Here is a 20,776-nt window from a genome sequence, read left to right on the forward strand (position 1 = left end):
AGACTATAACATATCACAGTGCTAACTTCTGATCTACTGATTGGCTTTATTTCTATTATTCGTATTTTTGGCTGTGGTTCAAATGGGAATTAGGTCATGTTTTGGTTTTGTAATTTTGTATCTTATAGCTGTGCAACTTTTTCTTTAAATAAAGTGTTACTTGAAACCCCAATATATAAAATAGAAAAATCAGAGTTCTTGTGTTCAGGATGGCCAGTGGGAGCTCACTGAAACTGGGAACTTGCTGAAATATTGCCAGGGAATCTTAGGGCTCCCTGGAACACATTTTGAAAACCACTGAGCTCTGTTAAAATACTTTAATGAGTATATTTCTCCCAATACTTACTGTAAAATATGTAATGAAAAGTTTATCACACAGCAGTTTTTTGATATCATATTTGACGAAGCAGTTTTCTACCTTGCCTTTATTTGATTTTAATAAAGAACAAGTATAGATAAATCAGATTTTTACATAAGACAAATCAGAATTTAAAAGATTTCTGTCATTTTTGAAGTAATTTATAATTGCTTCCCTTTTCTATGCATTTACTTATAGCTAAATACATTTTGTAAGCTGGGTTCTCTTTTTTATTTAGATGAATAATACTGCAGCCAGCCCCATGTCTGCTGCCACTTCAAGCAGTGGAAGAAGCACAGGGAAGTCTATAAGTTTCACTGCAGAACTGCAGAGTATGATGTGAGTATGGCTGTATGTCTCACTTACTACTCTTTAAGTTTGTTCATGTTGACAGAAGACAGCAGAAATAACCAGATTTATAAAACTTAACTTGCAAATTTGTACTTAAGTAAAAGAATGAAATAGTCTGATAACATTTTAAATAGCCAAGTACAGAAGGGGCAGATTAGTTAAAAATGCAGCGGTGATACCGCTGTTCCAAAAGTATGGCTCATCTTCATAAAAGAATGCGTACTCATGTAGACATGTGTGCCTAGCTACCGTTTACCCAGATCTGTATTACGGATTGTTTATTGTACTTTAGATCTAGAAAATTTTGACATTGATTTTATTCTAGAATACTTGGAAATATTTTCACAGAGTTCTCAAGTTTTTCTCAAATGTCCGTCATAATAATTCCATGAACCTCATTTGGTTTTCAGTTTTTATAATACTTCTGTGTTTCAGAACTGGAGAAAAAACTTAAGACATTTAAAAAACACATTTATTTCTTTTTTCAGGAATTGTGTATTCATTAAGATTTCTTTCCTAAGGCTCTTTTCAGCTTGATTTCTGGCTTCTTTCATTGAGACTGCATAACTTGATCTGATGAGAGGTAGCAGATTTATTAGAAATGTCTGCTGGCACATATTAGTTTTTCTTTATTATTGGTTCAGGAGACAATTTTCTGCATATGGGGGACAGCACATTAGAGCTCTTCTTTTCCTGTGGCTACATTATTCATGACATACCGAGCAATTTTAAAAGAATGTTTCTGTTGAAGTTTTAAGTGGGTGTATATTGATAGTCTTCATAGTGGATTAACTCCCTTGTGAGATGATTATCGTTCAGAGGAAAAATGGAAAAATGAGTTTGAGCATGTATTTAATAGTTGCTTGGTAAACATACTTTAAACAGCATTGGAAACATTTAAGTCACAGGTTCTCAAACTTTGGTCTTGGGATGCCTTTAAACTCTCAGTTATTGAAGACCTTAAGCAGTGTTTGTTTATGTGAATTGTTTCTATTATTATTCATTGCTTAGAGTTTAAAACTAATAAAAATGATTCATGTGAAAAATAATAAGCCTATGATATGTTAACATAAGTAATATATACCCTATAAAATAATTATATTCTAAAACCAATAATTGGTAACACATTTTGTTAGGAAAGATAAGACTAAATTAAATGTGTTAATTTAGGAGTTGTATGAAATTAGGCTGTCTTTTAAATTATGGAAACTTTTAAGGGTTTATGCTTGTATACACTTTGTATATTTAAAGATTTTAGCTGTAGTATAGTAGCTGTACGCTAAAATTTTATGTTGTACTGTTAATTATGTTTAAAAACTACTAAACGTGTTTTAGAATGTTTATAATATAAAGCAAGGAAATTCATTTTCCTGTAGAGCCAGTTCATTAATTTACTTTGTCATTTTAAAATCTTTTAATTTTGAAAATTTCAAACTCATAAAATCATTGGAATAGTATAGTGAACTCCATACATCCATCCTCAGACTAACGGTAATTGTTTTGCCAGTCTTCTTTAACCTTTTCCCCTAGTCCTCACTTTTTAAAAATGAAATTATTTTAAAGCAACTCTAAGCTATCATATTTCAAATTTGGTATTATTTATTAAAATAATATATTTATTATTAGGTGAAAAAACATGCTTTATAGCTGAGATCAGCAAACTATAGCCATAGACTGGCTGCTTATTTTAAAAAATGAGATTTTATTGGACCACAGTCAGAGGCATTGTTTATCTATTATCTATTGCTTCTTTCATGCTTCATGGCAGAGTTGAGTATTTGTGACAGAGACCACATGGCCTGTAAAGCTGAAAATATTTACTCTGTGGCCCTTTACAGAAAGTTTGACGACCCCTGATCTATAAAAACAGCTTTCTGTAAGAAGAAAGCTGTATTTCCTTTTGTCATTTATACTTAAAAGAGGTTCTACTTAGTGCATTGGATAGACTGTATGCCACTTAAGAAAACTGAGGAAAAAAAGAAAATAAAAGCTAAATTCAGCACTTTCTTATTAAATACTTTTGCAAACATCTTCCCAACTAATGTGCTTAAGCTGGATTCAGAATGCAAAAGTTATTGTTGGCCACAGCTTTGGAAGAAATGTACATTTTCCTTCTATTTCAGACCTCATAGAGAGGCTACCTCTAATAGTTACATTCATCATTATAGTCTGAAGTTATTTTTTTCTTCTTATGAATTGCTTCATAGAACAGAAAAATGGGGCCAAGATTAGGGGAATCCTTTTTTAATTTATCAATATTTTCTGATAGCATAATGTTTTCAGGCTTTTGATTATATAAAATTAGAATCAATATGCATTTGATCCTTGCTTATATGATTTTAAATGAGAAAATGCAGCCTTAAGTCTCTGTGTTTATTTCATGTTGTAGGAATTTGATTCTGTGAATCTTTACTCTTTTTCCTCTGCATTTTCACAGTTCTTCTAAGCCAGTGTGTATTGTGTTGCTTCTTTTAATCCTCTCCAGCTACTGTCTTCCCCAGCCATTCACCACAAATGAGCTGTTTTTTCTTGACTCCATGACCTCTAAATAAGTAACAATATTGTAGTGTCATTTCCAGGGAATGGCTTCACTGAAAGGTGACTAGTTGTCAGGCACAAATGGAATTGTCAGGATCTGCTATTAAATACAGAGCTGGCAGCTGGTCTGTCTTCCTATTAGAGAGGCTTGATAGGACTGACCATATTTTAGGTTTGGGTGAGAAATACTTTGAATGCAGCATTCTCTAGGACATGCTTCTACTGATTTTAAACTAAAGGATTGGCGGTCAAACAGTTCCTGGCGGGGTTGGAAATGACAGCAGCTTTACCTTACCATGCTTGTAACTTAACACTTTTGCTCTATGCTCCTTATCATAGCTTTTTGAATAATATATTCTAAGAAGGGTCCAGAGGCTTTTCATTTAAAGTTATTGAACTCAAGTAGCCTGTAAATTAGAAAGTAAAATCTTTTCAACCCACATTGCAGGTATTTTGAATGATTTATTAAATTAATTTAAACACACATCAAGGAATCTTCATTGAGTTTTTTCTTCCTTATTTTACTCTCTTATAAATTTCTTTGCCTGGTTATATTGTACTCTTGCAGGTTTATAGGCCTGGTGATAATGTCAGGTTTCACTGCTTGGTAGCATTTAGTAATTCTCATGTGACCAAATTAAAAAAAAAAAAGGATTTTGTTTGAATGCTCCTTATATTTTCTAAGAACTCTTCCAAATGAAATTTCATCCTTTTCTAAAATCCACAGGGTGAAAAAAGTGTTTTCTAAATCAGAGTTTTCTTTATAGACAATGAAATTCACTCTTTTAGTTGTACTATTCTGCAAGTTTTACATTTTTTTAAAAAAAAGCAACATTATTGAGCCCTTGTATGGCAAAACCTGAATGCTTTCGAGATAGTCTAGCAGTGGAGAAGGGTTGTGGAGGTGAATGAACGTCACATGGTAGGATGTGAAAAATCCCATGGTAGTACAAGGTGCGGAGTGATGATCTGAGTGTGGTCTCCCTGAACTAGGTCTGTACTCCTGACTGCTTTCTGGAACATCCATTAAGTATTCTGTTAGCAGCTCAAACTTAGTGTGTCCAAAAATGAACGTGTAATTTTCTCAGTAAGATTTGCTTCTTCTCTTGGGAATTTTGGGATAAATGGCAATAACCATATATACATTGCTACAGTAGAGTACGGGCACAGTTGTGTATGTGAAATGGTATCATTTGGCTATTATATAACATTAAGAAATGAGTTGTGAAAGCATGTGTTCCTAGTTCTATCCATATCTTAATCTGACTATCAAGGGATCTAACGGAAAAATATATGAATTGATAATTGATATGTATTAAACGGCCACAGGGTTCCTTCAAACACTGAGTTTCCCTGGTGTATTTAAGTTTTTCAGGAGGCTGGAGCAAAGACATTCTTAACCGTGATAAGTGGTAACATTAATATTATTATTACAGTTTCAGAGATGCTTTAATAAGGCCAATGATAATAGCGAATGCTGTCATGTGTACCAGGCATTCTCCTGAGCACTTCCACATACCATTATCATTTACTCCTCACACAACCCTTTGAGGGTAGTGTTGTTTGTTCCCTTTTATAGATGAAGAAACTTGAGACACAGGTGTTTGTAACACCAAAAATTGCCATTGTAGCAAGTGATAAAATCTTGCTTTGAAACAGGAAGTCTAACTCCAGAGTCCGTGCTCTTAACAAATTATGCTAAACTACATTTCAACTAATAAAACTTATTTTGATTTACAAAATTTAGTTTACAAATGAAATTTTACCAACTTATGTGTCACTAGTGTGGTATAAGGAAGTAATAATGGGAAAGGTGAATAATTGGTTAATTACTGTTATTTGTGATGAGGTCTAATTTTTATAATAAATATTGGATTAATTTGTATTTTCATATTATCATAGCATTTGTTTCAATTTCTTATGTCTAACCACCAGATCTTCTTAAGCAAGGCCATATCAGAACCAATAAAAAGTATAATTTTTCATAGAAACTTAATACTTATATACTCCTTACTGGATGGTTATATGTGTGATATTTCATAATTTTGAAATAAACATGGCCACACTGTTGAATAGTTAAATATCTGTCCTACTTTTGTATATTTTGTCACTATTAAATGATTTATTTTAATTCTTGATATTTAAATTTCATTAAATTACACGTAGTACTTTCTGTGAAATTCATCAGTTTGGAATGCTTTAAGATATACAGTAGTTTATAAATATAAGAATAATGAACATTTTCAAATTGTAACATAAAATTGGTCATAATCTTTCCTGAAAGTGAGAAAATGTGCAAAAGTTGATTTAGAACATAAAAGCACTGTGAAGCTGAAGGTTTATACTTTTCTTCCTTTTAGAAATGAAGTAAGGTAATGGTTATCCATTTGAATTAAGTACTTGCACTGAAAAAGCATATTGTTTTATAAATGTGACAAAATACAGTTTTGAATTTGTATTTAATATCTCTTATCAATTATTTCATGAAAAGAAGACAGCTAGGCCTTTTAAGATACATAATTACTAGAGGGAAAAAATTCTGTTCAGTCTTAGAAATGAATTCTTGAAATTCAGGGAGATAAGAGTCATTTAATAATTCTGTGATGAAAATCCTTGGGCCTGTGGGGAAGAATTCATGGATTTGTCATTCTGAGATTGTAGTACTGTGTAAGTGCGAGTTGTTAATGCTGGTCAGTGGGAACACCTGTTCTGAACTACTTTGATGGCAGCACCAGGACCTAACTGATGGTTATTTACTGGCTGACTTACCTTTCATGTTAATATTCATACATTCTACTGTGCTCTTGAGTGCTTCCCTCAAGAGTTATGTAGTATATGACTTTTGTGTAGTAGTAGCTTTGTAAAATCTGAAAACTTCTGAATTCTGGAATACTTCTTTCAGATAAGGCATTGTAGACTTGTATCTACCTTATATGGTTTATATGAAAATTAAGTGAGGTACTGAGAGCACATGAAAAACACTGGCCCATGTTTATTGTTCCTGGCACATGATAAACGATGTGCTGTTAGTACTTATCATCATTGTACTTAAAAGAATGATTATAATCATCAACCTGTTGATTTAGGAAGGTTATAAAAATTTTTCAGATGTAGGGAGAAAAGTTTGCAGTTTTGTGGAGAAAATTTTTATAATTATAGAGAAAAATTAATTTGTCTATATTATACCAAGCCGTCCAGGAGACCTTTCTGTAGTGATGGAAATTTCTGTTTCTGTACTCGCCAGTAGATAGCCACTAACCACAGGTACCTTTTGAGTACATTAACTGAGTGAGGCAACTGAGCAACTGAATTCTGCTCTTTGTTTTAATTAGTTTAAATTTAAATAATTACATGTAGTAAATGGCTCCCATTTTGGACAGTACAAAAGAAATATGGAAAATATATACATGAAATACTTCTTTTCTGGTATGCTTATATTGTTGAAATTGGAAAGATACATTTTACATGTTACATGATTTTGTTTTATATTTATTCTTAACACTGTCATCCATTAACTTTTTATTTCTCCTTTTTTAGGTTGTCATTGTCTCACAGTTTTTCAGTGATTTGGGGATGTTAATTTTTGGTTACTTTGACAGGTCAGATTTGATGGGGAGGTTTAATATTATTTTCATATTCCATTTCGTAGGCAGTCTGGATAATACTGAATATTAAAAATGTTCTGTGAATTTACTTAACATATTTATATTTAGTCTTTCTGAAAATTCTGTGATTATTGCTCTGGGTATATTATATTGCACTTAATTATCACACCAGTTGTGTAACTGAATGTATAACAGCATTGTGAGTTTCGGGTGCTTGTTTTCACGTAGCTGGATTTGCAAAACTTTTGGTAGCTATATAAAATTTAGCAGTATGTCGCATAGCATTCTGTCAGTTCATTATTTTTATTGTAAATATGCTGAGATTTTGAAAACTTATTTTTAAATATATGAAGGTCAAAATTAATCTTTGAAAAAGATACTCAATAAAAATGGATTCATAAATGCTGAAAATATATTAGAGAGTGGTTACTAATTTTGGGTAGGAAATTACAATTTTTTACCTATGATTATATGTTTCCTCCTTACAAGAAATTCTGTTGATACAGAATGTAAACAACTCATTATATGGATATCTATTATGTTTTTAATCCTCTGTTATTGGATCATTTGGTTATTTCCAGTTTTTACACTGCTATTGAAAATGATGTAATGAAAGCTTAATATCTTATATAAAAGTCTTAGAAGAAGATTTTTTCTGAGTCTAAAAGCTTTTTTGATAGTAGTTTCTTAATTTATCCCCCAGGGAAACTGGACTTTTTACATGCCTACCAACAGTTGTGAGAGTACCCCTTTCCATCTCTGACATTTTAACAGGAAAAACATTGTGCTTTTCTTTAACTATTTTACATAATAACTTTCCTTTGACTACTGAGTTTGGAATTATTTTGGCCATTTGTATTTCTTCATTTGTGGGTGTCTGTTCACATTCTGAGCACAGTTTTACCGAGTTCTCATTTTCCTCCCATTGTTTATTATTATGGGCTTTTAATATATTAAAGACATAAAGCCATTATTGATCATAATATAGAAGTCTCCGCACAACCCCTCATACCCTTCATCTTTTGGTTTCCATAAGGTTTATTTCTTTTTAACGTTTGTTTTCATTTTCAATGTAGTTAAATCTGCCTTTGTTTTATTACTTCGCTTTGACAGAAAGTCTTACCCACAACTTTTGCACAAATCATCATGTACTTTTCATATTTCAGGCTTTTAGTTTCTACAGTTTAATATTTAATCCACTATTTTGTCATATAGTGCCAGGGAGGGTTCTGAGTCAAAACAGTTTTTACTTTAAGTTCGCTTGCCAGTGGTCTCACCACCACAAATATATAAACCTCCCTTTTCTCTCAGAATTGAAATGCTACCTTTATCAGATAATGAATTATTATTTTTGAGTTTTCTGCTTTGTCTATCGAATTGTCTCTTCTTTTGCCAGTACTACATTACTTTAGTTATTATAGCTTCTTAATATGTTTTAATGTTTGGTATTACAGTTCAGGGTCACCTGCATAACTTCTCTTTTTAAAATATTTCTTGTCTCTCTTCCTATTTTTATTCTTCCACATGAATTTTAAGGGATCATTTTATCAAGTTCCAAAGCAAATTCTAAGTGCAAATTTTAAGCAGTTTCATTTTTCTTTTCTTTTTATGCTTTCTGCTGTATACTCAAATTTCAGACATTGGTCTGTGTGATTTATTTTAAAGTCAATTAATGAAATAATTTTACTTTTAGAAATTTTATTTGAAACAGTGCTGGATAGAAACTGACTAACGAGTGACTTGGTTAACTATTGTGTGATTAGAGATGCTGAGAACTCAGTTTTCTTTAGTGTTTGTTTTACTTGCTTGAATGTAGAATTGTGCTGTGCCTGCAGTGTATAAAAATCAGCCAGACTATTGTCTCAATTTTCAATTATACAATTATTGTCTTATTTTTGAGTGAAGAGCATGATTGGAAACAAAAAACTAGCTTAATTTTTGTAATAAAGACTAGCTTACAACTGTTTTCTATTAGAATTAAAAACCAGGGCATCTATGCCATATATATATCATAGAGAATAAATATATTTAATATATTTATTTTATAAATACATGAGGTAATCTAAGTGATAAAATGGATTTTATTTTGACCATTTTAATGAAAATATTTCTATAGTAAGGTTATTATAGCATGTTTATGACTATGTACAGATGGAATACCAGGTACAATTTGAACTTTTTTTTTTAACTGAAATTTCATTATAAAATATGTCAGGTGTTATAGCCCGCTTGTACCATTGTGATGCCCTAGGATACCATGAGGCATAAAGTGTAGTTTGCTCCTGTGATCAATAGTCCTACTTTGATCTGCTATTTGAATTTATAATTTTGGGGGGTTGAGTTTTATGGTTTCTCTCTCATTTGCATCAGCTAATTTTGCTGCTGTTGTGCTGTACTCTGGCAGGGTTTCACCTTGCCACCCCGTCCCCCTCCCCACCCCCACGCTTGAATGCTGCTTCTGGCTACTATGGACTAGAAATTAAATTTATCAGATTTGTGCCTAAAATACGTCATACTCTAGGAAAGCCTGATACATGTTCTCTGCCGAGAAAAGTCACTTGATCTTTGGTGTGTAAACTTAATTATCAATTTTGAGAGTTGGTATACTTATTACTTTTGTTTTTTGGTTGTATTTTAGTAGCTGAAATTGTTCAGGTAGCAGGTCAGAGTTTATTTGCAAGTCCTTTGTTGGGACCAAATCTGTTTTCATAATGAAACAATGTTAAGAATGTTAGATTGCTGGGTTAGTTCAATACACATAACTTTTTTAACCCTTAAAAGTAGTGTAAAGTCAGATTTTCAGCTATGCGTAATTATCATTCATACCATTTTGAAGAAGCAGGAAAGGCCAGTGACTGGAGTTGGCATGGAAGGGAGGGGGAGGTAGGGAAGCTCGAGAGTGGTGAAGGTTTGTAATGGCAGCAGGGGAGTTAGGGAGAGAAAGCTCATCAGGAATATGCTTAGTGTTGCCTAAGTTGTCCAGGGCTCTGCAGAGCTCATTTTGTTGTTGTTCAGTTGCTATGTCGTGTCCAGCTCTTTGTGGTCCCACGGACTGCAGCACGCGTGGCTTCCCTGCCCACTACTTCCCTGAGTTTGCTCAAGCTCATGTCCATTGAATCATAGAAGGGCTCTAACAGCAAGGTTGTATACTTCTCTGTGGCGGTGCTCAACTGCTGGGCATAGGACTGGAAAAGAAAGGTGATTGGGTTGATTTAGGAATTTGAAAGGCAGATAAAACAGAAGAATATTGAAATTCAAGGTGTTAGAGGTTCTAATCACTGAGCCTAGGCTAGTGGGGAGGGATGGAATAGAAAGGAGTGAAGTTGATTAATTTGTTGAACAATGGGAGAAGGGTTTGGAGAGTTCAATGAAATCTAAAAGTCAGAAAAATATAAGATTAATTGAGAGAACTGGAGGAATAGGAAATACAATAAAATGGAAAATATCAGCTTGGACAGCTCATCCCCCAAGAAGACATCACTGGCTTGTCCAGTCTTGTTAATTCCTTTCTGTGTGCCATGGCACCTTGTATTAATAGTATACTCTTTAAGGAAGTCCTTACTTTAGTATATTCCAGGGATCTGTTTACTTGTCTGTTTCTCTCCCCACTGTAAGCTTCATGAATCCAGAGCTTGTTTTAACTTTCCTATTTTACAGTACCTGGTATATGTTAGGTACCTAATAGGTGTTATATTTAATAGAATGAATAGGAAATTGTGCTCAGGGTGGGATAGTATAATTTAGGAGGACAATCTTCATGGGTCTTGGAGATTATAACTTGCTAAATTTATATTTTTATGTCCCTCATCCCTTGTCTGTTTTGCTTTCTTACTAACTTTAGAGCGGAAGTTATATTATTCCCTTTATTCTCTTCCTACATTACCTTGAGTTTCTTCTTCATCTTCATTGCATGAAAAACATTTTTTGTGTGTGTGTGTAGAATTCTATATTTTGAGTGTCTGATTTGCTTGAAACCTCTGCTGCTTCCTTAGAAAATTATGGCTATGTGTCACATCTGGTTTGATGAAGAAAGGATGATGTTGTGGAGTCATATAAATTTGAGTAAGTACCATGAATTCTATTTCTTATATCGCTGAGAATTTTATTTGTAAAACTCAAATAAACATATACATCTCTCAAGATGTCTTTTGTGACTTGAACCAGATTGTATAAATCATTTACAGAGAAGATAGAAAGGTGTTCAGTGCAGATCTCTGTATAAAATGTCTATACTTTTTAAATTAGTTTGACTTTGTAGGTTTATAGACAGAATTGAACCTCACCATATTTTTGTAGGATCGCTTATCTGCCTTTATTCAGGAAGAAGGGAATCTGGCTAGTATCCATTACTTAGACTGAATGGAAGATTCGAGAGTCTTTTTTTATTTAGAGTCTTTTTTTATTTACTCCTGAAGAAACTGAAGAACAGCGAGGTGAGGTGATTAGCCCTAGGCTGTGCAGTAGGTTAGTTTGGTGTTCAAGGGCTATATAGCTGGTCTTCTGAATATCAGTCCAGTTTACTTTTCCAGAGCCTGTCTGCTATAAGTTAGTGTTAAGTTGACTATTCTTCACTTGTTTTCTTCACTTGTTCTTCATTTTTTAAACCACCAGCACTGACTCAGTTTTTGTTTTACTTGTTTATTTGAGAGACACTACAATCTTGGACCCACTCTAAAGTGAGGAGTGAGGCATATACTTGAAGTGTTTATATTGATTTAGAGCATATCTTCTCATGTGCCTTAATTCCTGTGATCATTTTTATAAACTGCTCTGAAAGTGTAAAGGCTTCATTCATTTAGACACTACTGGGATGTCTGAATTTCCTGCTTAGAACCTGACATTCAGTTGACAAAAAATTATCCTTAAAATTTTTTGTTGCTTTCATGTTTCATAAGTATCCTTTAAGAGACACAGTGACCTAATTATAACCACATTTCAGCAGCCAGACATGATTTTTTACAAATTATTCTTTGGTTTGAAGTTAGTTTTTTTTTTTCCCCCCTTTCAACTCCCAACATTTAGTCCAAAGAGGTGCCTGCCACTCAGTGTAACCAGTATGAGAACTGTTCCTTGTTGTCTTTTATAAGGTAAGTAGCCTGATCCAGACTGTAAACCAGTCCCCTGCTTTCTTCATTGAGATAGTTTTCTTGTGATACTGGCAAAATTAAAAGATGTGCACAGTAATGTACATTCTGGTGCAAACTCTTGGTCTCATTGTGGACTCCTAATAAGCAGTTCTGTCACTTATAGGAAGAACTCATTTGATATAAAGGATTATTGAATGCTAATGCTTTTCATTTATTCATTCAGCAAATTTCTTTTGAGTGTCTACTATTTCCTGGCAGACTTCTAGGGGCTGAAGATATAGCAGTGAATAAAGCAACAGCAATAACCCCCAACCCTACTCCTCACCCCCAATCTCTTTAGAGTTTATGTTCCAGTTCTGTTAGAAATACCATTGTTATTTCTTTTTTTTTTTTTCTCCTCAGAAGTTCTGTTGTTTTTGTATTAAAACTGTATTTTTTCAGTTTACAGTCTTATGTACTTGAACCTGTGACTTCGTTCTGTGTATGTTTACATATGTGGTAATACTGCTATGAAGAAATTCTTAAAGTTTAATCAACTTAATTTTTTATTTGATTCTCCTGAGCTTTTTAGGAAGAGAATTGTATTATCCACAAATAAGGGTTTAAGACAGGCTTCCCTGATGGCTCAGTGGTAAAGAATCTGCCTGCAGTGCAGGAGATGCAGGAGACGTGGGTTCCGTCCTTGGGTTGGGAAGATCCCTTGAAGGAGGAAATGGCAACCGTAGCTAGTATTCTTGCCTGAGAAATCCCATAGACAGAGGAGCCTGGTGGGCTACAGTCCATGGGGTCACAAAAGAGTTGGACACGATTGAGCAACTGAGCATGCACTCACGGGTTTAAGTCAGAACTTCCAAAACATCAATAATTAAGAGTGAGGATAATGGATCTTTTTATTCCTGATTTTAATGGAAATGTTTTTCTTGTTCATTGGTAAGCATAATGTTGACTTTTGGTTTAAAATGGTTTAAATCACTTTGAGGAAGTAGTTTTATATTTCTGAATTTAAAAAAGAAAATGAAAGGGCATTGAGTTTTATCAGATGCCAGAAAGGTTATCTTTGAGATGATTGTATGCCTTTTTCACATTTGACCTACTAATATGTTGGCAAGTTTTCTATCATTAAACCATGTTTATAATCTTGTTATGGAAGTTTATTATCATTAATTATATCTCTAAAATAAAGATTAATCTAGAACCCACTTGAAGCTTTGACTTCATTGTGTCTATTTTTACATACAGAAGTAATACTGTAGAATAATAATCACATTTTTTGCTTAGCTCATTGTCTCTTTCCTGTGACTTACAAAACCTTTGACAACAGTTTGTATTTTTTGTCACCTTCTGACTTTATTTGAAATTAGTGGTTCTGAAGGAAGAATCTTTTTAGGAGGACATGTAGAGGGAGTTACTTTCTAATGAAAAGGAACAGGTACATCATGAATTGACTGCAACTTATGTGGACAGAACAGTGTATTAAGCAATCTTTCTTTGATTACCTGTCTTATATTTCTGACACATGTCCTGTTTCTCAGATTTTAGAGATTATACTCCAATATTAGAATTTTAATAATGAACTATAAAGCCTGGCAAATTAAATTGATGAAAATCAGTGAAACAGTCTATTGCTTACAAAGACTAGATCTTCTAATGTGATGACTCTCAAGCTTCAGTGTGCATTAGAATCACCTCAAAGCCTTGCTTAACTATAAGACTGCTGGGCTTCACTTCCAGGCTTTTTATTTCAGTGAATCTAGAGTGAGCCCAATAATTTGCCTTTCTGGTAAATTCTGAGGTGATGCAGGTATGGATGGTCTGGAAACCACACTTTGAGAGCCAGCACACTCTCTCTCAGTGCTCTCTGACTTACAGTGACTAGTTGATTTAATCACAGTTCTAGCAGGTGAGGACTAAAAGAAAACTGTGTATAAACCAAAAGCCAGCAAAGAAACTTAGCACTTTTCTTAACCCTTATTTTAGTAGACTGAATAATGGAAGATAAAGGATAAAATGTAGAGGGTTACTGTGACTCTGTCATTGTGATTAAGTGTGTAGAGATAGACTGAAATCCTGGTGATGGGATGTTCTTTTCTTTCCTACCTGTAGTCGTGCAGAAGTACTAAACTCAAATGTATATCCCCCATCCATATTACAATCAATAATACTTGTAATCAAGATCCCACTGATTATATAGAGACATAGTTTTATGATATCAGTGGGAAGATTACAAATTTAAACTTTTTTATTCATAACTTAGTTTATAATTTACTAAATATATATGGTATGCAATGCATGGTAGATTCATTTGCATAAATAAGTAATTACAAATTTTGACGATTATTAAAGAAAATGCACAGGTCACTCTGAAATTGTGAAATGTGGGAACTTAATTCGGGGAAAGCCTCTCTAAGCAAGTTCATATAAGCTGCACTCTGAAGGATTGGCAGGAGTTTGGGCTCCACAAAGATTATAGAAAGAGGAAATATTACTATCATCACTAAATCACTTAATGGGTATTATGCACTCATATCTTTCCATATATTACTTCATTTCCTAGCCCTGTTAGTTGGATAATATTTTTCCCAAGTTTCAGATGAAGAAACTGAGGATCAAAGAAGTTAAATAACTTTGCCACAGTTTCGCAATTATTATGTGGTGGAGCTGGGATTTCAGTAGATCTTTCTTATTCTACAGCCAGACTCTTAACTACCATGTTACATTAGGGAGACTTGAGGATATTTTCTAAATTACCAGATTACATGAGCTACTTTCTTATTTTATTTTTTCTCATTTTGCACCAGGGCCCTGCTGTTTCTATAAATTAGACTAGGACATTTACAGACACATATGTTCAGATATGTATAGGTATTTATGTTTCTATTACTTTTTATTGTAAAGATAACACTTCGGAGAGATTTTGAAATCTTTAGAAGAAAAAAGAAATAATCTCATCATTCAGAGATAACCATTTTGACAATTTTGTTATGTTTATTTCAGTATTTAGGCATTTGTTATTTTTTTAAAAATTGTAATCATACTTTGTATACAAAATTACTTACTGATAAATAGACCTACAATGTTCAAGTGATATCTACATCTGTTTTTGGAATGCTAGTAATTTTATTATAGTTTCATTTCATAATGTATTGATTTTAGACTTTATGTAAGTAGTGAGAAGGTTTTACATATTTCATGAAATCAGATTAAAAGCATTCTGTTAGAGTCATCTTTGGGAGTCAAATTTGGTAAATCATTCTTTAACCTTGTTGCTCTGATGGAGTGAAGTTTTTATAAGAGAGACTTATAATCTAATTGCTGATCTGTTTTTTTCAATTTTAAGGAAGAAGATGAAATCTCGATTTGTAGCTTATCCTTAAGAGTTTTGTGCTAATAGTGTCCCTATTTTTTTTTTTACACTATTACTTTTCATTTATTGATTTTTATACATGGCATGAAATTTCTTGGGAGTGTTTTGTGAATACGGAAAAATCATTTAGATTTCAGCCATATATTTAAACGACAGTCCCACAGGCTTATGTTTCTTTTTGTTTGACTTTTTTTTTGTCTCTAGCTTGTATATACTGCTTGGTTTTTGTGGACAGACCCCCAAGGATGCCAGAAGAGTTTAAAAATATGTGGACTTAAGCCTTGCCACATTTTATGTTTATTAACCACTTTTAAAAAATATTAAAGGTCAGATTTTGTTTTATCAAACTGAACATCTTGCCGTTAGTGATATATGCCTATTCCTTTTGGGTTCGTTGTGTGTCATGGTGATTTGTGTTGAGGTATTTCTTTTGTGTGTATCTACCTCCAAAAGATTTTAAATACAATTGCAGAACCTTAGATTTGTAACTTGAGAAAGGAGGAAACACATTTAAAAAAAAAAATCAGAACATCATTCCATAACAGTCATACATAAATCAGTGAGATAAAATTCATTAAAAAACATGATATTTGTTCACTATAGTTTAACGTAGTATAACTCTTATTTCTAAGCTCTTGGATGTAAATTGAGTTTAGGTATTAGCTAGATATTGTATTACCCACACATGAGCCTTAGGAGGCTTCTTTCCTTGATAGCAAATATTTATTGAAAAGTCTCTAGTTTTAAATATATAAAATACTGCTTTTTTTCTTTTCTAGACTTCAAAGTTATTTGTGAGGTATTTTCCTTTTTTGTATAGTATTTATATATATTTTATGCAGTATTTACAGTATTTATATAGTATTTTTCTATTTATGTAGTATTTTATATAGTATTTTTTCTGTTCTTATTATCAAATCCCTTTTCCAAGTCTTTTTATGTTTTGTTAAGACAACTTTTCATTTATTCACCTATTCCACTTACTCAATTCATTCATTAAGTCATCCACTTATTCATGAATTCACTCAAGAAATGATTATTTAATTCCTATTATATAACAGACATTTGGGTACATGATATGGAAGGAAAGTATGGGGAGGAAACAGAATAGGAATTTTTCTGCACTGATGTATGTGTTTGGTATGAAGTGTGACTTTTATGTGTCTTATCTCTTGTCACATGAGATAGGTTTTCCATTTTACAGAAGAGGTTCAGAGAGGTTCAGGGTTTGCATAGAGAACAGAGCTCTGATTTGATCCCAGGACTATCTGATCTTACACAGTGTTGCCTTCCTACATGGGAGATGGTGAATAAATTGAGTATACTCCTGGTCTTCACAGAGGCTATGGTTTGGTGTGCTGTGGTCTCTGTGCTTTGTGAAGATGTCTGCAGAGTGTGAGGTTTAGCTATCTTCTTAGCCTTTCTCCCTTGCAACCAGAAAAGCACCTTTAAAAAAGTCCATTTTCCTTACTAGGCCTTCCCATACCATCTTATGTGAAAAATGGACTTTACAGCTAAAAAAAAAACTTCAGGGTCACTGGTCGAGAAGAATTGTATGTTTACATGTATGTGTGCGTAGAGAAGCAGTCTCATAGACAGACAAAAACAGGTAATGATAGATGAATATGTGAAAAATGACAGGTATACTAGAGTTTGGGAATACAGAGGTAGGTTAAGGGGATTTTCAGTTTGGAGTTTGTTAAAATAATGTCATCTGTGTTCTGTCGTCAAGGATGGCTAATGTTTGGCATTGTGGGAATCTGGAGGGAGGCTGGCAGTGAGGATAGGTAGAGAACACTATGAGTAAGGAAAACAGCATGATGGAAATAGCATTGTAATAGTATAATTCAGCGGTAATGGCAGTGGATTGAAGAATAGGACATGATTTTAAGTGATAATGCAGAGGCTAGATTGCAGGTATTGAGGGCTGATGGAATTAGTGCATCAGATACCAAAGATAATTCCAGGGTTTCTATTCGGGAAGAATTAGAAACTGAGGGTGCCAGCTGGCAAGTTTGAGTGTTGAGTTTTATCATTTGTATCTTAGCTGATCCCAAAACAATTAGAGGAGTTTGTCATAATTGTTTATAATAGAATAGAAGAAACGAGAATCAAGATTAAACCTAAATGGAGAAGAGATGCAAAATTAGTACCGGTGGTAAAAATGCAGTGAGATATGTATAATAAAGTCCCTCTCTGTTTGCTGAGTTGGGGCAAAAGTTTTACTGTTAAGCTTCCTAGAAAATAGGAAAGCATAACGTTAGTGTACTATACCGTCTCAAAAGAAACTAGATTCACAGTCCATGATATAACACATGATACCAACAGTAAATATAATATTGAGTATCCAGTTGATTCTTCATAACATCTTTGACTTTCAGCTAAGGAAACAGCACTATTAAGTAAAGGCGTATTTATTTATTTTTAAAGAGGCTAATGGAAAGTCTGATCTCAAGATTAGTTGTTTCAAATTGTGCTTTCTGGAACTGTAGGTGCTTCATCACGGACCTCCAGGTTCCTGTTCCCTTATTCCCACTTCAGTCAGAGTAGCTCTGCCTTTATTTGTCTCATAGATTGGATTTGCATTTTAAAATCTGATGTTGGAACAGAGAGGTCCATAGCTTAAAGAAATTTGAAACTACTGACATAGGGCAGTGATATCTAAAGTAGAGTTCAGAGAAAAAATACTAAGTGACTTCTGTTTATGTGTTTTTTTCATGTCTTAAATTTTCTCTTTTTGTGACTAATTTATAAGGTAAATAAAAGGTTATATGTATATAATTTATAAACAAATGTACAATGGTAGTCATTTCATGTATATTTTATTGATGGTTATATTGTAAAAGGGAGGAGACCCACTGAGCTAGGGGAATGTATAGATAGAGTAACTTTGAGATAATATTGTATCACAAAATTTAGTCTTCAAAACTGCTTGGTTTGTTGAAAGTTTTAAAGTTTAATTCTTTAGTTAAAAAACAACAACAACAACAACAAACTGGCCAACCTGGAAGCCCTCATATGTCCTCTATTGCCATTTAAAGGCACAAGCTTTTTTTTGTGTGTGTGGCATATTCAGGTTTGACCTTATCTTTTTTTAATAGTACTAAATTATAGTGACTTCATATGATATTCTTGAGATATTTATTTGAGCTTTGACATATTTATCTCATTAAAATCTCAAAATATCCATGGAGGGCAGGGCAGGTAAGATGGATTTTTCCTCTTATTTCACAGATGGGGAAACTAAGGCATGAGGAGGTATTGTCTAAAAACCATTTAGTTTTCTTAAAGCCATACAGGAGAGTAGAATGCTCTAGAATTAAGTTCTTCCATCTGCTTGTCTTTTTCATTACTTTTTTTACTTCTTACCACTGCCCTCTGTTAGTGCCTTATTAAAACATACATCTAGGGCTGGAGAAGGAAAAACTCAAAAGATAGATGTCAGGATTCAGTAGCAATGAGCATAGTTAGATGAAAGTTAGGAAGAAGAAATTGAATTTTAAATGGAAGGATAAACCTTCAGGCATGGAATGGTGAAAAAGCTTGTACAGATTCCTATTGTTTATTAGTGGCTCCCTAAAGACCAGAATTGAGAAGGATTGTGGTTATGCAGGGTCTCAGTGGGAAAAAAATGCCTTCTACCATAATGTCTGCTGTGAACAGCCTTCTGCTAGCCAGGAAGTACTGTTAAAAATAATCTTCTCTCCAGAATGTAATAAATATGGCAGACACAGAATTTGGAAAAGCCATAGAGAGTTTGGAAAAGCCATATACAGTTCAGTATGATAAGTGATGAAACTGAAACTCTGAAAAACTGTTTTGTTTTATATCATTACGACTCTGTAAGTAGATTTTACATTTGCGGCTTAGTCCTTTAAAAATCCTATCATACTAGAAAAATTGGGGGTGAGGTTGGAAGCTTGGAAAAAAAACCAGGAAAACTGAACCCTGTAAAGAAATCAAAAGGAAAAATTTATTAAGACTATGTCCTGTGACTGTAATTAATCTTTCACTGTGAACTTCTGATATCCTGGCTGGGTATCATGCTTTGTATTTTTAAGTTTGTTTCCTTGTGGGGCTGCTGCTGCTAAGTCTCTTCAGTCGTGTCCGACTCTGTGTGACCCCATAGATGGCAGCCCACCAGGCTCCCCCGTCCCTGGGATTCTCCAGGCAAGAACACTGGAGTGGGTTGCCATTTCCTTCTCCAGTTTTGTGGGGCTACCTATTAGATATACAGGTATGCTGAGGAAGTAGATACTGATCATGAGGAACATTTTAATATACTGCCCTCTTACTAGCATTGATCAGTTTGATTTTGATTCTATTAGGTTCAGTGGAGATGTTCTGATACTCCTAAGAATGAAGCCTGTTTTAGAGAATACTATGTGGCAACTGCTAAACTACCCTGCTTACAAACAGTCCCTTACACTTCAAATTTAAAAATTCTCAACTTCCGCTTGTTTTATTGTCTCCCTTGTCTAGGTCATCACATTCTTCATTTCTTAAATGAGCTTCCTTTCTCTATTCACTTGGTATATTCCTCTTGTTGTCTTTAAGGCCAATTCACCTTTCGTATGCAGGTTTCTTTTCTCTAATTCTTTCCAGCCAAGAGTAAAATGCTGAATCTTACACCACTTCCTTACCTGAAAAGTTGACATGCTTTTGTCTGTTCTTAATTTTTAATGGATTTTAAATTTGTGGTAAGCGTATCTCTTTGTGGGCTCTATCACTACTGGCGTGCCGAGCCTAGTGTTGCCACTCTAGGAAATTTATGTACATGTATGGACCTTCCACTGGAAGCTTGAAATCTGAGCCAGTGCTCATGTGGACATGAATGAAAAGAGGATTCAGATAGGAGAATGAGAAGAAATAAGCAGGACCTGAATGGGCAACTAAGGGCACGTCATTTTTAAGGGTGGAGAATAAGGATAAGTGTGTAGTTAAGGGGAAATTGAGTCTGAGTCACTGAGGGAGTTCTCAACTGTATAAGAAGTAAAAGAGTTGACAATTCTATTCAAAGTAGCCTAAGAAATCCTTCAGAGAAGATGAATTTCTAGGAGCTCTGTAAGAGTCTAACTCCTGTTAGTGTGCTGCTGAATTTAGGAGATGCCCCAGACCTTGCAGACGTCCTTTTTCATGTCTACTTCTTACTGCCTTTTATTTCTCTAAATTGAGGACCTTCAGTTGCTATTTCATCTGACAATTTGTCTTCTGTATTGCCTGTTTCATTCAGCTGATTGGAAATGGAAAAAAAGACCCTACTGGGCACCTGCAATTTTAAAATACTTAACAGTAAATATTAGTATAAAAATATCAAGAGAGTAATTAGTTTTCAAAATGAGAGTCTAAAGCCCTGTCAGTTTGAGGCCTCTGAGATTTTATAATGGGTTCTTAAAAACCTGACTGAGGAGCCGCCTAGCAGGTGAATACTAGAAGCCCAACAGTTGCCCTCAGCAATAGCCATGCCTCACGA

General features: G+C 33.8%; 1 protein-coding gene across 2 annotated transcripts in view; it reads left to right on the plus strand.

The window, feature by feature from the left end:
- The first annotated feature begins 281 nt into the window (after nt 1-281).
- SUPT3H (suppressor of Ty 3 homolog (S. cerevisiae)) overlaps nt 282-20,776 on the plus strand; it is a 389,319-nt gene continuing 368,824 nt past the window's right edge. The window contains exon 1 of one of the 2 annotated variants that reach the window (XM_010863087.1): nt 282-697. In XM_010863087.1, coding sequence (XP_010861389.1) covers nt 597-697 — 101 coding nt within the window. In that variant the 5' untranslated portion in view covers nt 282-596. The remainder of the gene's footprint in view (nt 698-20,776) is intronic. The other variant, XM_010863085.1, reaches the window with a different exon arrangement.

The sequence above is a fragment of the Bison bison genome, unplaced genomic scaffold, assembly GCF_000754665.1.
Source record: "Bison bison bison isolate TAMUID 2011002044 unplaced genomic scaffold, Bison_UMD1.0 scf7180017864487, whole genome shotgun sequence".
Classification (NCBI taxonomy): domain Eukaryota; kingdom Metazoa; phylum Chordata; class Mammalia; order Artiodactyla; family Bovidae; genus Bison; species Bison bison.